General features: G+C 36.8%; 2 protein-coding genes across 2 annotated transcripts; one reads left to right on the plus strand and one right to left on the minus strand.

Moving 5' to 3' along the window:
* Positions 1-509: 509 nt before the first annotated feature.
* LOC140016654 (nudix hydrolase 1-like) lies at positions 510-1,663 on the minus strand. The gene is made up of 3 exons (XM_072070231.1): positions 1,593-1,663; positions 1,326-1,499; positions 510-966 (listed from the first exon to the last, which is right to left on the minus strand). The coding sequence occupies exons 2-3, from the start codon at positions 1,492-1,494 to the stop codon at positions 668-670; spliced, it is 468 nt and encodes a 155-aa protein (XP_071926332.1). The 5' UTR covers positions 1,495-1,499; positions 1,593-1,663; the 3' UTR covers positions 510-667.
* Positions 1,664-3,276: 1,613 nt separating this feature from the next.
* LOC113716478 (phosphoenolpyruvate carboxylase 4) lies at positions 3,277-15,520 on the plus strand. The gene is made up of 20 exons (XM_027240816.2): positions 3,277-3,729; positions 4,453-4,616; positions 5,044-5,158; positions 5,260-5,337; positions 5,424-5,495; positions 5,568-5,646; positions 5,720-5,796; positions 5,884-5,979; positions 6,869-7,010; positions 7,623-7,754; positions 8,591-8,664; positions 8,805-9,083; positions 10,660-10,785; positions 10,934-11,035; positions 11,142-11,288; positions 12,222-12,320; positions 12,507-12,595; positions 13,223-13,349; positions 13,426-13,632; positions 14,556-15,520. Exons 1-20 carry the CDS (start codon positions 3,574-3,576, stop codon positions 15,378-15,380), a joined length of 3,186 nt encoding a protein of 1,061 aa, XP_027096617.2. The 5' UTR covers positions 3,277-3,573; the 3' UTR covers positions 15,381-15,520.
* Positions 15,521-16,419: the final 899 nt, after the last annotated feature.

Here is a 16,419-nt window from a genome sequence, read left to right on the forward strand (position 1 = left end):
GAGTTAATAAGGTTCGAAAACAAAGTCGAGTTTCGTCAAATTTAAAAACTTGACTCGAGCTCGAATAATGCCGAATTTGTATTAGTTATTTTAGTATGTGTCTATACATATATACATACATATATAATATTCATTTTTTAATTATTTAATGCAATTCTCGATAGAGTTTATCAGTTTTCAAGTACTTGATCATTACGTTTGAAATCAACTCGATAGTACTTTTGAGTAGCTTGCAAACTCGAGTCAAGCAACTCAATTCAATATCACCCCTAGGTAGAACTATCAAGGCATACTAATCATAATCACTAACAGGAAATTTGCTAGGCAACTCGGAAATCACTCAAGAATACCAACATGATTGATTCATTGATAAGCATGGATTAATACAAGTCTGCATATTAATCAACAATTATCTGGTGGGTAGCAATGCATAGCTAGAGAGAGTAAGATGCAAATTTTTTATTTTTTATTTTTTATTTTTTTGTGGTAGGAAAGTAAGATACTGAAAATCAAGAAAGTAAGCGAAAATTCATTGCAGACACCTTACAACTTTGAGACGGGTGGAAATTATAAGCAACATAGAGATCTTAAATGTGCAGGCTTCTTCTAAATCAGAAGGGCTCACGGAGAAAAATAGGCACTACTAAGGAAAGCAAATGACACCGTTTTAAGTGGTGGGAAAAGGACTAAAACCATGTTGGAGCATAATCTCCAATGGCCCAAAAAGTGGTTTTGGAAGATCATCCCAGTCATACCAATCCCATCCATCGCATTTCTCAGGCTCAAGATTTTGAGGTTGCTGGTTGAGGTCTGCTGGAACTGCACGCATGAAGACACAAACAATGTGTGTTGCTTTACCTTCTTGTGAGAATACATTGTTTGTGACAGTTAAGTACTCTGTTTTTTCGATTTCGAGTCCTGTTTCTTCCTTCACCTCCCTAGCTGCACATTCTTCAAAACTTTCTCCTAAACCAGGAAATGAGAAAAAGAGTATAAGTTTCCACATATGGATTGAACTGCACTTGTTTTTGATGCATCACCATCATGTTAACAAGCTTAGTTACTGCATAATAACAGCAAATATACTAAAAGCTTGGATGGATTGCGGAGATTAAACCCAAGTGAATCGATCTATTATTGAAGATTGTGATTATCAGACCAAACTATCATCATAAATAATGTTTAGTCTTACAAAACAAAGAGAAAAACAGAAAAGGGCTAAGAGGATGCAGGTAATGTAAGAGTAATACTTCTATCATTTGATACCAAAAAATGTGAAGAGAAAGTTAAGGCAGAGGGAAGGTAATTAATTAATCAGAGAGTACCAAACTCAAGGTGGCCACCAGGAAGAGCGAAGGTGTTGCGGCCAACGGAGGAGAGGCGCCGCCCCAATAGCACTTTATTCCCCTTCAGCAAAAACACGGCCACCCCAACTTTCGGCTTCGGCGGCGGCGGCTGTGAAGATGACACCTCCAATGCTGGTTCATTTTCCATTTTTTCTGCAATTGCAGGTAAAACCCACTTGAGAATTGAGCAATTACTGGTATCCGAATGCTTTTTTACTTGAAAAAAAAAAAAGAATGCTTTTTTACTTGAAAGATGGTGGGTACTACTCCACAATACTACTATTAGAACTCGCAGAATTGAGGGGTTGGCGCTTTTTGGAGCTAATAATTAATAAATTTTGGCGCTGTCAATTGATTCAGACGTTGAAAGTCAATTTGCTTGGGTTCCAAGGAGTGGGACCACTTTGCTTACTGGTTTGTACCTTCATAGGAATTCCAGGTGAGACAATTTTACAATCTCAAATTGCATAAAAATACTCGTATTGGTAGGTACAAAGTGAAGGAGTCTTTTCTTTGTTTCCCAACATCACAAGTAGGCTGCAAACGAATCAAGTCGAATCAAGTTTTGAGTTAATCGAGCCGAGTTTCGATTAAATTTTACTAAACTCAAGCTCGACGAGTCAGCAATTTTCAAGCTCGAGCTCCACTCGAATCAAGTCGAACCGAGCTCAAGATCGAAAAAAATAAAAAATAATTATTTTATTTTTTAAAAAATAAATTAATTAATATTTTTTTCTTAATAAATAATAAAATATTAAAAATATATACGTAATTTTACTATAAAAATAAAAAAATATAATATATGTAATTTTATTATTAAAATATATATATATATATATATACTCAAACTCGCGAGCTAACGAGCTTAATATTCTGAGCTCGAGTGTTATGGAATTTCTGGGCCTTGTACGGACAGGTTAACCTTTTCGTAACAGTGGTATCAGAGCCAAGCAACGAACCCAACATCCCAGGTTCGAATCTCACAGAGGCTCTGCCTCCATGAAGGGGGAGTCCCAAAATTACCAGGCCGTCGAGGACGTCGGCCTCTAAGGAGGGGCGTTTGTTATGGAATTTCTGGGTCTTGTACAGACAGGTTAACCTTTTCGTAACATCGAGCCGACTTGATTCGTTTGCAACCCTAATTACAAGTACAACGATCTTGTTTCAAGAACCATCAGAAGATTAGGTGTGCACTTTAGGAAATGATATTGCCGAAACTTAAATTTTAATGTCGTAATAAAAGATATACTTCTATATAGGTACTTATGTTAACATTCGAAAAAATACAAAAGATAGTACATATCAATAATGCAATTTGAGAAAAACGTTTGTAATGGATTTGAGATGGTTTTGGTGCGGCATTAGGCAGCTTTGCAAATAAAACCATTTTGTGCTCCTTACCATCCTTAATTGTTACTCGTAATATTAATGTCTTGTTTGATAATCCAATTCATTATTTTTATTTAATGGTTCAGATCTTAATATATTCACCTGTGTTTGATAATTAAAACTATAACATCTGAATTCATTAAAGTGACATTGAATTTTTTTCGACAAAATCTGATCCAAAAAAAAGTGATAAGTTATTTATTTATCACTTAATGTAAGAGTAAATCTTATATATATTATCACCGCCGCTTGATTCATGACATGTGTGCAAAAGTTGAATTTCAAATTCAAATTTTATATAGTTATCATTCATCAAACTATAAAATGTATCAAATTTGGTACTCAATAATTTACTGATTTGATGGATTCAGATTTTAAATTTTAATTTTATTAAATACATCAAATTTTAAATTCTAAATTTCAATTTTATCAAATGTATCCGGGGCAGTAGCATGGGAGAGTAATGTGTGAAATTTTGAAGGATAAGAAAATGGCAAAATTCTTGGAATAAAAGGTCCTAAAAGTCGTTGGACTGTTACAGTCCCAGAAAAAACAAAAAGGGGGTCCCTGTGATTTCTCACTGATTGCCGCTTGTCACCATCCACCGTCCACCTCGACTCCTCTTCTCTCGTACGCCCTACGTTCGGCCTCCGTACACAGCCTCAATCCCCACCCCATCGAATCTCCCAATCAGATACCACTCCATCCCTCTCAACTCCTTTTTTCTCACTCCTCTCCACACACACAGTCACACACACAACAGCACACACACATTTCCATCGTTATCATTCTCAGTAAAAGGAAGCAGCAGGAGCAGCACCAGACCAAGGAGAAGAGAATGACGGATATAACTGATGATATAGCAGAGGAGATATCTTTTCAGGGCTTTGAAGATGATTATAAACTCCTCCAAAGCCTCCTCAATGACGTCCTTCAAAGAGAAGTTGGTCACAATTTCATGGAAATTGTTGAAAGAACCCGAACTCTTGCTCAGGTTTTGCCCTTTTGCTTTATGGGATTTCTTCATTTTATTTTGCTTTTCTCTTTTGAACCCTTTCGGATTTCGTTGTAATGTCCTCCGTTTCTGGTTTTCTTGATTATGTGTATTCCGGGGAAATTTTGATTCTTTTTAACACCCTTGTCGTTGATGGCTTGGATGTTCTGTTTGGGAAGATTCTATGGTTCATGCATGCATGTTTTGGTTTTTTCAGTTCCTCATTTTTTTCCTTTTGTTAAATAAATTTTTTTTTGCATGCATATTTGTGTACATCCTTCGGATCTCTTGCTGATGGTTGTTGCTGTTTCCATGCATTATGATGTTAAAGCTTTTAATTGATGATATCTCATCATCTCTTGTAGTTTTAAGGGTATTTCATCATTCTCATTATGCCAAGCCATTTTTTATTGTGGCTTCAGTTTAGTGGGATTTTAAGCTTAATTTAGTTAGCCAGTCACTCAAATTACTGAAATTAGTATGGACTATTTTGAGTTTTTGCATTTTTTTTATTTTTGCGTGAGAGCTTTGGTTTTCTTTCATTGCTGCCCCAAGTTATGGATCATTAGCTACCTCTCTGTTTTTGTCCTGTTTGGTTCTCTCTAGTGTAGTGCCTTTTGTCTGGACATGGGTTATTTGTTGGTAATAAAGCATATTTGTGTTCTTGAACCATTTGTTTTACATGTCTACGTGTATGTAATTCAATTTTCTTTTGGGCTGCAGAGTGCATGTAACTTGAGAATTGCAGGAATCGAGGATACAGCAGAGCTGCTTGAGAGACAGCTTGCAGCAGAGTTGTCAAAGTTGACACTAGAAGAAGCTTTATCCCTTGCTCGAACATTGAGTCATCAGCTTAATTTGATGGGAATTGCAGAAACTCATCATAGGTATACAGTACTTTAAAAACGCTCTGTTTACAAGTTGATTGTGCAGTTATTTAGTTTCTGAGATATGATTATTGATCCTAGTCGGGCAACAGTATAAGCAAGAAAACTAGCCTTATTCATACCAATGCAAGATAGGTTCATAGATTTTGCTATTATATGATGATTTTGATTATGATAGTGAATTTACTACTCGACTAATCCTACATGTTGACATTTAAATCATGTCTTTATTTTAAAGTTACAAATTGTCCAAATTCAAGTTGTTACTTCATCTCCTTCTTTTGAAAACACTTCCAATATTGATAGCTAGTGCTTAGTTCAAAGTTATCACTGGAAAACAGATTCTGAACTGCAATCATTGACATGCTATTGGAATGAGTACTAAACGTTTTAAATAGTTGCTGTAGACTAACAAGTGGTCCTGCAGATTACGTAGAAATCGTGGTGTGGCACAATCATCAAAATCTTGCGATGATACTTTCAACCAGCTTGTGCAGAGTGGCATATCTGCGGACCAGCTCTATGACACTGTCTGCAAGCAAGTCTGTCATTAATATCCCTTTTGTGTTTGTTTTTATTGTTGAAATACTTATTTGATTTTTACAGTTTATGATGCCAATCCCCATGTATTTGTATTTCACAGGAGGTTGAGATTGTCCTCACTGCCCATCCCACACAAATAAATCGACGTACCTTACAATACAAACATATCAGGATTGCGGTAATAATTTTTAAAATGCACATAAAGATTGAGAGTTTTAAGTGTTCAAATTTTACTTTCCTAAAATATAACTACAATTTTTGCAGCATCTCTTGGAATATAATGAGCGACAGAAAGAACTTGAGCTAGAGGACAAAGAAATGCTGATAGAAGATCTGGTCTGTGTTTTATTCAAAGTAGTTAGCTATTCAGATTGCATCATGGTGCATAATCGTTACTCATTTTGCTAGGCAAGAGAGATTACTTCCATCTGGCTAACAGATGAACTTAGGCGCCACAGGCCTACTCCTGTTGATGAAGCTAGGGCTGGTAAACTCCCTGTTTAGATGTAATTTGATTCACTTTTTCTTCTTACAGAAAGCTAATCAGTTTAATTTTTTAGGCTTGAATATTGTGGAGCAATCACTTTGGAAAGCTGTACCTCATTATCTACGTCGCGTCAGCAATTCTCTTAAGAAGGTTTTTCTTCGTTATATGTTTAGTCTGGATCTTTGTCGCTGCATCTGTGATCGGGTCCTTCATATTTTGCCTTGCTTCTTTCCTCAGCAAACTGGAAGGCCCCTTCCATTAACATGCACACCAATAAAATTTGGCTCTTGGATGGGTGGTGATCGTGATGGAAATCCTAATGTGACTGCAAAGGTGATCTTTAGAAAGTGTCCAGTTTCTAAGTTTTTGTTGCATGACCAATTCTGCTTATTAGCTGGAACAGTATTCTAAAACAAAAGCATATCGGTGACAGAAGAAATTGTATTGTGGTTAATGAATTTGTAAATCTACACTACACATGAAGCACCAGTTGTACTTTTTGATACTTAAGTGGTTGGATGAATTTCTGCTTCAAAAGCATCCTTCATTGTAGAATGCTAGATGACAAAATTCTTACTTAAATTTATTTTTAATTTTAAAATGCTGATGTACCAATGACATCTTTTCCTGCTGTGCATTTTTAACTACCGGGTTTGTGACTTAACTTCCACACAACCCTCTTTTTCCCAGTTTGGACTATCTTGAGGCTTCTTGCTCTTCTTCACAACATCTCAATCAAAGATTAGATTAGTTCTTCTGCCCTTTGGTCCTTCCCTTGAGTATCTTCTCATCCATGTTCCATTAAACAACAGAAGTCTGTGTGAGCTTATTTGATATCGAATTCTTGTAATTTACATCTTTTTTGCTGCTGAACAGAGGGGATTCCCCCCTTAATGCCACTGGCATGATATTGGATTTTGTGCACTTGAATCTCTTTTTCACAAGATTTAATCCTGCCCTGTAATGGATCTCAGTTAAGAACAGGATTCTCCTGTTACATAATGAACTAGGGTCAACACCCACTGATGCAAGATGGTATGGAGATGATTACTATTATCTATGATTTGATAGAAGTTTGTTACAATTAGAAAATTCTGGGCCAAAGAAATGGCAGGATATTTTGTTTGGCTGGTTATGCACTACCAGTTCCGGACTAAGATTATCTAGTTAAGATGAAGAGTTTCTTGATATGGTCTCATTGAGGCTTTCTTTATTTATTTAGGTGACAAAAGATGTCTCTCTTCTCTCAAGGTGGATGGCTATTGATCTCTATGTCCGCGAAGTTGATAATCTCAGATTTGAACTTTCCATGAATCAGTGCAGTGACAGACTATCAAGACTGGCACAGGAAATTCTTGAAAAAGGTCTGCCATGTCAATTTATATCAGATGTATGTTATTGTAAATCAGGTTCTCATATTTGTAGCTTTTGAATGGTACATGGCACAAAAAAGACCCAAAGTATGGTAATAATCCATTTAGTCAGTGGATCAGAATTCAAAGATCAGAACCCGTATAACTTGTCTGAGAAAAGGTGTATCTGACAATATAAATTCATTAGTAGTCTGTCATTTGAATTATTTTTAAGCAAAAAGTCTTTTCTTGACCAACTTGGACTTCTTGTTCTTGTGGAGGTGGCAATATCAAACTTAGTGATTAGATCTATCATGCTGCTTCATTCCTATAAAAAAAAAAAATTGACCAAGACAAGGAATTTTCTTTTCATCTTATTCCAAAAATTCTTGATAGCATTATTTTCTTAATTGGGAAAGATGTTCTCAAGTTTCTTGTGGGCAAGTGCTTGTAATAGTATCACATCACCAAAATATAAATGTACTCTCTCCAATGGTTTATGTCATTTTTTGTCATTTAAGTTATCCCAAAACTCTAAATATCTTTACAAGACTGCATGTTATTGTTGTTTATGAATGCACTCCCTTATCTTCTATGCTGTCGCTGGCTCAACTTCCTTTCCAGAAAGCTCAGACGAGGACCGGCATGAGAGTTGGAATTCATCACATAATTGGAACCAAGTGAAGCATCATGGTGAACACGTTCCAGCTCTTCCAACACAGCTTCCAACTGGAGCTGATTTACCTTCCTGCACAGGTTAAGCTCTTGGTCTTGATTATCCTTCACTTTGGATGCTGAGTTTTCTTCTGTCCTGAACTTATGTGCTGTATTTGGTAAAAAGAGTACAAATTTCTGGTAAATCCTTTTATTCCTGCTTGTTTGCTTTGGTGTTGGTGATGCTCAAACATGTGGGCTTCTTTTACCAGTTATGTTGACAAAATTATTTTTTTCTTTATACCAATGTGTTCTGTTGCATTGGTTTTCTTTTTTAGGGTCACTGCTGAAGTCGTCATGTCAACATACATGCATACATACTTACACACACACACATAGACACACACAGCATTTTTTATATACGTATATGCACACATATACACATATACGTGACTTACTATCTTGATTGAAATGATGCAGATATGACGTGGTGTCCATATCTAGTTCACTTATACTCTCACAGTTGATCATTCTAATTGAACATGGATACATTTATTTATGCTGGCAGCAACTTAATTGTCAAATGCGTATTGTATAGGTGCTTTTTGAAGTTACTTGGATCTGTATTCATCTGTTTGCATAGAGCACAAAGTCCTCCAAATCTTTTTAGATGGTGGTTTTCTTTTTTTTTTTTTGATTGAAAACCATCATTGGTGCTAAATAACATGGGTTTTAAAATAATGTGGACATTCTGTTTATGACTGGGTTTTGATGGCTGCTGCATCCGAAATGACGCAAATGCTGGTCTCTACCGCATGAATTTGACAATTTGACCATTCCACAATTTCCTCATCTTTGTTGATGTTTGCTAATTCATTTTAAATATGTTTCTCTAAAAGTTTTTACATGATTCCAACTGTTTACAAATGTCTATGCAGAATGCAATGAAGTAGAGTCTCACTATCCTCGACTAGATGTTCCTGGTTCTGAGTATAAGCCATTGAATCGGCCGGTATGATTGTCTGATTGCTGCAGCATTATTTTTCTCTTGACTGCAAAGGAATTACTGTCTCTGTCATTGAACCTTTCCTCCTTTCAAACATATAAGTTCTTCAATTTTTCTGTTTCTAAAGTGTTGCTTCATCTTCTTAGGATGGTGAGGTTTTTTCAGTAGGGGGTCCTATTCCTGATCTGAATAAAACATCACAGAAAATATTTGGAAATGGAAACCTACCCCCTTCTTCCAGTTCTCAGGCATCCGGAGTGCCCCGCACTCCTCCTTTCAGCTCTAGCCAACTCCTTGTTCAGAAGAAACTTTTTGCTGAATCTCAAATAGGAAGATCCAGCTTCCAGAAGCTGTTGGAGCCAAGCTCGTCTTACAGACCAGGAATAGCTCCTTATAGAATTGTTCTTGGTGATGTTAAAGAAAAGGTATCTCCCTTTTTTCGCTGCATATTGCTTGCCATGGAATTAAAATTGGAAAATTGTGGCCAGTATAGAGATGCCTATCTTTGGCTTCTCCCCTCATTTTAGGCTGGAAAAGGGGGTTGGGTTGGTGATGGGGGCTGATTTTAAGAACCTGCACCCCTCCTTCGTATGACTTTGCCTGCTACACTGACAGCTTTTAACATGGAGAGGAAAGAGTATTTCTCAAACCTGAGATGCCTTTCTTTGGTGGCAAAAGGAAACCTACTTCCCCTTTCTTAGTCAGGGAGGGGCCAGGGTCAGGGTTTTGGAGTCTGTTCCTATTCTTCCTATGGTTTTGGCCACTACATTGTCTGAGTGTACCATGAGAATCTGGAGAGGAAAGAGGATTTCTCAATCCTCCGCGAAATTGCACAGCATCATATTATGATGGACTGTCTAATCTAAAATGAAGGTGGCCATAATGAAAAATCAACTGCTTAGGAGCTAACTAAAGGTAGCCAAATATTAGAATGACTGAATAAGAACTGCATAGAAATATATTTGTTTCAGTGGATATTTTTGGTTTCTCATTTCATAGATGGTGTTCAATGATGATAGAGAAAAAAACTCACACTGAACCAACATGGGTTATATGCTTAAAAGTTGATATGCTTATATGTTTTATCCAGGCTACGCAAGTGAAATTTATAAATTTATTTTTTCTTTTCATGATGCTCTATAAACTACAAATTTTATTAAAATTTTTTGTTTGTTTGTTTGCTCCCGGAATGGAAAGATAATTAAAGTTTACTAGATGATTACACGTGGAAACATATACATTCCATTATTTTGGTCTCATGGCATGATAATCCATCAAATCAAGCACTATTACTAATTAAGCTTCACATTCTAAGCCCTTAAAGCCGTTAGAAATTTGATATTCTTGACCTATTTGCGTTCTCTCTGAGGCCATTATGTTTTTGTTCTTCTTTCCACGTGTCTTCTAGTTATTTTTATGTGTTTTCAGACTTCATGCACCTATGTAAAATATGTGGTGGCAGGCTGTGAATGGGGAAAGAGCTTGGAATGTATACTTACTAATCAAAGTAAAAATAATGAGATGTTAATCTTCAGCTGGTTCTTACTTGTGAAGACAAACATTGATAAGTGATAGTTTAGGCTTAGCTGAAACGAATTTTAAGAATAATGACACACTGGTACACCCTTTTTATGAAAAGAAATATCTTTTATTCTAATTCTTCTTTTACAAATCATAATAGTGAGAAGAAATCATCACTTCAATTGATACTCAAGCAGTTAACTATAATTTCCTCTTATGTTAAAAACTGGGAGTTTTAATAGGAGAATTCAGATGTGTGCTTAATGGAGATGGATGGATGTTATTATCTAACTTGTGGAATAAGGATTTTTTTCTTGCAAAGCATGTGAATTATCAGTGGCATCCCTCAGAAGAGATTGAAATATGTCAACACGTGAGGGGGGCAGCAAGTTATTAAAATGCCGTCATTTCTCAGTTTTAGCCTTTGGTTCTGTTGTGCTGAAAGCTTGGTTTAAGTAAATATAGTCTTTCTGAATTCAGCTTCTTAAGACAAGGAAGCGGCTGGAGCTTCTTCTCGAGGATCTTCCTTGTGAATATGATCCATGGGACTATTATGAAACATCAGATCAACTTCTGGAGCCCCTATTACTGTGCTACGAGTCACTGGTATTTGAACTACTACTCTTATTTTTTTATTTTTTAAAATCATCCAAAATAAAAAAAGGTCTTTGAATGAAGTTAAAAGAACATAGATGATAAGAAGTGCAAGAGTTGATGTCTAGATGTAAATGCTGACTGAAAACTTAACTTGCAGCAATCATGCGGATCGGGGGTTCTAGCTGATGGTCGCCTTGCTGACTTGGTTAGACGTGTCGCTACTTTTGGCATGGTTCTGATGAAGCTCGATCTTCGTCAGGTAAATTTATTTTCTTGATAAGGCACAATTGTAAGAAACATGGTCTTTTTCTTGATATGATCACGTTATTAAGGCATTTGTTCTTACAATTCTTTTGCTGTTCCAGGAATCTGGTAGGCATGCAGAGGCACTTGATGCAATTACCAATTATTTAGACATGGGTACATACAGTGAGTGGGATGAAGTTAAGAAACTGGAATTTCTGACTAGAGAGCTAAAGGGGAAGAGGCCTTTAGTCCCCCCGAGTATAAAAGTAAGTCTTGAGTTACATTTTGTATCTCATTACTGCAGCAAACACACATGTAGGATATTTCCAGTCTGAACATCTTGTAGACAAAATGTTACTAAAATTCAACATCAATAACAGGATAGATGGCCCACTGAATACCATTGTGGAATACAAGACAGGGTTATGCTCACATAAACTTTTGACTATCCTATGATCAATTCTGAAAGATCTTTGAGTTTTTCCCAATAGCGTACAGAAGTCTTCAACTTTGACTGGCTCAAGGAACTTTTCTTAGCAGACTTCTATAGCCATAACGTAGAAAATGTCCTACAGGCTACAAGGCAACTCTAATGGGGCATTTAGTGATGGAAACCATAAAGCTTCTTTTGCTCCACATAAAGTAGAAATTTGCTTGAGCAGCAAGCTTTTCTAGCTATCACCATAGGCTGACTTTGAGAAATACATTCAGACAAGAAGTGTGAATTCCAATTGTAACGGGCATCTGGATTCTAGACAGGCCATATTGCTGATAAGACCTCAGACCATGTTTTAGCAAAACTTGTGATGAACTATCACCTAGAAAAAAAAAGACTTTGGTGAGTGTAGATTACTCATCTATGATATGTAAAACGATAATTGGATTGCATTGCTTATGGGTTACCAAACTGAGTAGTGCAGAGTTTTTTCATTAACTTTAATCGGTAGTTGATGTGATATTGTGGCTACATGGAAATTGTCTACCTTGATTAGGTTAATGCCTTTGTTTAGTCTGTACACATTAATCTGATATCACTCAGTTGCGCTTTCCATCTCTGCTTTATCTTTTAATATAATGAAAAGCTGATGATTCTTCACACAAATGACCTTTCAACTGGAGGCATGAGAGGCTCTTATTTCAGCATGTTGAGCACTTCTTTGTCTTATCATTTGATCTTCATTTTTGTTCTTTTTCTGAAGGTTGCTCCCGATGTCAAGGAAGTATTGGACACCTTCAGAGTAGCAGCCGAGCTAGGAAGTGACTCACTGGGAGCATATGTGATTTCCATGGCTGCAAATGTATGACAATTCTCATATGTGCTGTTATATGTTGTATAAAGATAATCCTTTTTTTTTAATCCCCTCTCCTCTTATTGCGTTCTTTGTGTTTTTTTTTCCTTCTTTTTTTCTCATATTGCGTTCTTTTATCTAATGTATGTAATATGTAATTGACAAAACTGTTTCTTTATGCCTACCAATTTGCAGGCTAGTGATGTTCTTGCAGTTGAGCTTCTGCAGAAGGATGCTCGCCTTTCTGTTGGCGGAGAGCTAGGCAGACCATGTCCTGGAGGAACGTGAGTACAAGCCTCTCAAATTTTCTATCGTTCTCTGCTGAATGTGCATTAAATGGAATTTACAAATTAGTATTAATTCTAGACATCAACTCATGTGGATTTTATACCAGTAGCATAACTTATTTATTTCTTCGTTTATTTTGCGTTAGCATAACTTTGTTTTTCTTCTGCTTAAACATTGCAGAAGTTCACTTTTAGAGGCTTCACTTATTTTCGCTGTTGGAAAAGTACCATTCGATATATAGATGACAGTATGAATTTCTGTGTTTGAAATCTTTTAGTATTGGGGCTTCAGTTTTGAATGCATTTTTACGTTTCAACAAAACTTTCAGCTGAAGTTCAAGGACATATCTTTGGTAATGTTACAGCTTTGATCCCAAATGGAGGAGGATTACTCTTTTTAAGTTGGTGGTTTTCTTACTACTCAATGAGGTCAACTGTTCTTCTAACTGATTGGTTTTTTCCTATACTATGCATACAATTTTGATCTGCATCTTTGACTTTGCATAAAGGAAATTCTTCAAAAGTAAAATTGATACACCCATGATATGAAAATCTGGTTTTGATTGAACCATAAAAATACACAAAGTGAAGTTTTGACCAATTTATTCTCATGCATCGATACAGACTGCGGGTGGTTCCTCTATTTGAAACTGTGAAGGACTTGAGAGAAGCTGGGTCTGTCATTAGGAGACTGTTATCAATTGATTGGTACAGGGAACACATAATAAAGAATCATAATGGGCACCAAGAGGTACTTATGGCTTGAATTTTAGAAATCTTAATGGTGTCTTTATTTAGTATTGAGCTCATACAACAGTTGTGAACAGGTGATGGTTGGTTATTCTGACTCTGGAAAAGATGCTGGGCGCTTTACTGCTGCATGGGAGTTGTATAAAGCACAAGAAGATGTTGTTGCTGCATGTAATGAATATGGAATTAAGGTCACTTTGTTCCATGGGCGGGGAGGGAGCATTGGGCGTGGCGGTGGTCCTACCTACCTTGCCATTCAATCCCAACCACCTGGCTCCGTTATGGTTAGTTTTAGTAACTGGCTCTCTAGACTCACAAAGATCATGAGTTGGTCTAAGAAAACTGGAATTATGTCTTCATTTGTTAGTAGTAGTAATGTACTGCAGGCTCGAATGGAGAAGGCTTTTCTTGGTGTGCCCAGGCATTTTGCTGGGATTTTATCCACATGCTTCATTCCCCAGAAAAAGTTTCGTATTGTTAGAACCTTCTAATGATTTCATTGGGAACACATGCACAATGGTTACTGCATATTTCCAACTCTTGAAAATCTTTTTTCTGTATGGTTGTCTTTTAGTGCTTTTCGGGGCTAGTATGAGAACTTGAAAATGTTGACATCTATCTTCAATGTAAAAGCTGATGATTTGCCAAAGATTGGTAGATATTTTAAGAGTAATTGAACATAGATCTATTTCTTTTGTTATCTTTAACAATGTGCCTCAGAAGGTAAATTTATTCCGAAACTTGGGAATGGTGAAAATTTTTTTTTCCAGATTTACGGGAAAGAAAATGTTTAAAATGTTTGTTTTGTTGGTTACTTGGTGAATGTAAATTCTCAATGTAAATGTGATTGGAAAATACTCATTCTACTTCTTATCTTTATGGTGAAAGTGTTTAAGCTCTGGAAATCAGTACGCCATCTCTTTTTGAACTGCCACTTGTGGTATTGAATCTTAGGTCGTTATTATGTACATAAACTTCTTTAGTTGTAAATAACTGGGTTAAATATATGAATTGACAGGCTATAACAATTTCCTGGTTGACATTTAATTATACTTTGCTCCTTTTAGTTTCACTTGCATGTGTAATAGATATTGAATTTTCTTTCATGTCCTGAAAAAGTTAATTCAGGAAGCCTGCTATTTCCTTTCAATTTCTTGTTTCCGATGATCAACGAGGATTCCTATTGTTTCTGGGATTTGTATTTCAGGGTTCTCTTCGGTCAACTGAACAAGGAGAGATGGTGCAGGCCAAGTTTGGACTACCACAGATTGCTGTTAGGCAGTTGGAGATCTACACAACAGCTGTTTTGCTTGCTACATTACGACCTCCACTGCCCCCAAGAGAAGAAAAATGGCGCAATCTGATGGAGGATATCTCAAAACTTAGTTGCAACAGTTATCGAAGCACTGTGTATGAGAATCCAGAATTCCTTGCATACTTCCACGAGGCTACTCCTCAAGCTGAACTTCAATACCTTAACATTGGGAGCCGCCCAGCCAGAAGAAAGAGTTCAGCAGGAATTGGGCATCTTCGAGCAATTCCATGGATATTTGCGTGGACCCAGACCAGATTTGTTCTTCCTGCTTGGCTTGGAGTTGGAGCAGGTCTTAAAGGTGTTTGTGAGAGGGGACATACTGATGATTTACGGGCAATGTACAAGGAGTGGCCTTTCTTTCAATCCACTGTTGACCTCATAGAGATGGTTCTAGGCAAAGCAGACATTCCTATAGCCAAGCACTATGATGAGATCCTTGTGTCTCCAAGCCGGCAACCTCTTGGTGCCGAGTTGAGGGAAGAGCTTATTATAACTGAGAGGTATGTATTGTTGGTTACTGGACATGAGAAACTATCCGATAACAACCGTAGTCTGAGGAGATTGATTGAGAGCAGGCTTCCTTATCTCAATCCAATGAATTTGTTGCAAGTGGAGATTCTCAAGAGGTTGAGATGCGATGATGACAACAATAAGCTCAGAGATGCCTTGCTTATTACTATTAATGGGATTGCTGCTGGAATGAGGAACACGGGTTGATCTCTAACAAAGTTCAACTTGTTGATAGAACATTATGGTCATATATAAAATATTTTGAACAGTTATGTATCTACTTGTTATGTGGCAGTACGCAAAGAAACCATTTGAGTCTCTGATTTATTGGTTGGTTTGTGAAGACATGTTTATGTTCTTTTGCATTATTACTGTTTTCTAGCTTCTACATTGTCAAATTGAATTCAGACACCACTAGTCTGGTAAGAGAGCCTAACCTTGGATGTTGAAGTAGCAATTCGTTTTGTAAGTTGACTGCTTCTGCACTCGCATTTTTTTTCTGATGCAGAAATAGTCCACCAGCTCGTTGCACCCTGGATTGGTAATTTGAAGTGTAGTGTGGGTCAAACCGTCCCAGCCATCTGTAGCAGCTGTTTCCTCATTCTTGGGGCTTGCTGCTGATGACAATTCATCATCATAATACATTATAGCAAAGATGGAATTCGTTGGCTTGTTCATTACAATTATTAAAGCCGCTCTAGTCAGAGAGTGAGAGCGACAAAAACCAACGTCTTGCCTAAGGTTTGTATTGCTCCTAGTTTCTGCTCTTGGTTCTATCGGATAAGGTCTATCATGTAATATGTGAAAGTACCTGATTTCTTCGACTAATGCATGCTTGCATGTTCCGTGGGGCAAAAGTTCTGAACCGATAAATTTCTTTGGATAATATGAACCGCTATTATCATAATTTCATTACCTCGTTTTCTTCTCCGGGAAATTTTTACCAAATTCTACTCCAAGATCTAAACTTAATAATCATAAATAGAAAAACTTAAAAAGAGTCTTGATTATCTTTTACGTGCTTCAATTTTTTTTGTTGGGGGGTTCCGGTGAACACTAAATATACACAACAATGTAAGAGGCATCCCCCTAGAACAATTACATCAAGAATCTAGCAAGCAAACTATAGGCATGGACTATCTGGCTATGTTTCGAGCGTTGTTTTGTTCTTGATAATACCTATAATACAAGGAATTCCGGGACGTAGATTTTGGATTTGACACAATCTTGAGGTATTCTGTCCTTT

Source organism: Coffea arabica, chromosome 11c (genome assembly GCF_036785885.1).
Source record: "Coffea arabica cultivar ET-39 chromosome 11c, Coffea Arabica ET-39 HiFi, whole genome shotgun sequence".
Classification (NCBI taxonomy): domain Eukaryota; kingdom Viridiplantae; phylum Streptophyta; class Magnoliopsida; order Gentianales; family Rubiaceae; genus Coffea; species Coffea arabica.

What these genes read in the sequence shown, in the direction of transcription:
- LOC140016654 (XM_072070231.1), bottom strand. Translation starts at nt 1,494, where the DNA reads ATGGAAAATGAACCAGCATTGGAGGTGTCATCTTCACAGCCGCCGCCG. An exon ending in TGGTGGCCACCTTGAGTTTG is followed by an intron (nt 967 to 1,325) that starts GTACTCTCTGAT and finishes TTCCTGGTTTAG; the next exon opens with GAGAAAGTTTTGAAGAATGT.
- LOC113716478 (XM_027240816.2), top strand. Translation starts at nt 3,574, where the DNA reads ATGACGGATATAACTGATGATATAGCAGAGGAGATATCTTTTCAGGGC. An exon ending in TGATTTACCTTCCTGCACAG is followed by an intron (nt 7,755 to 8,590) that starts GTTAAGCTCTTG and finishes ATGTCTATGCAG; the next exon opens with AATGCAATGAAGTAGAGTCT. An exon ending in AGACCATGTCCTGGAGGAAC is followed by an intron (nt 12,596 to 13,222) that starts GTGAGTACAAGC and finishes GCATCGATACAG; the next exon opens with ACTGCGGGTGGTTCCTCTAT.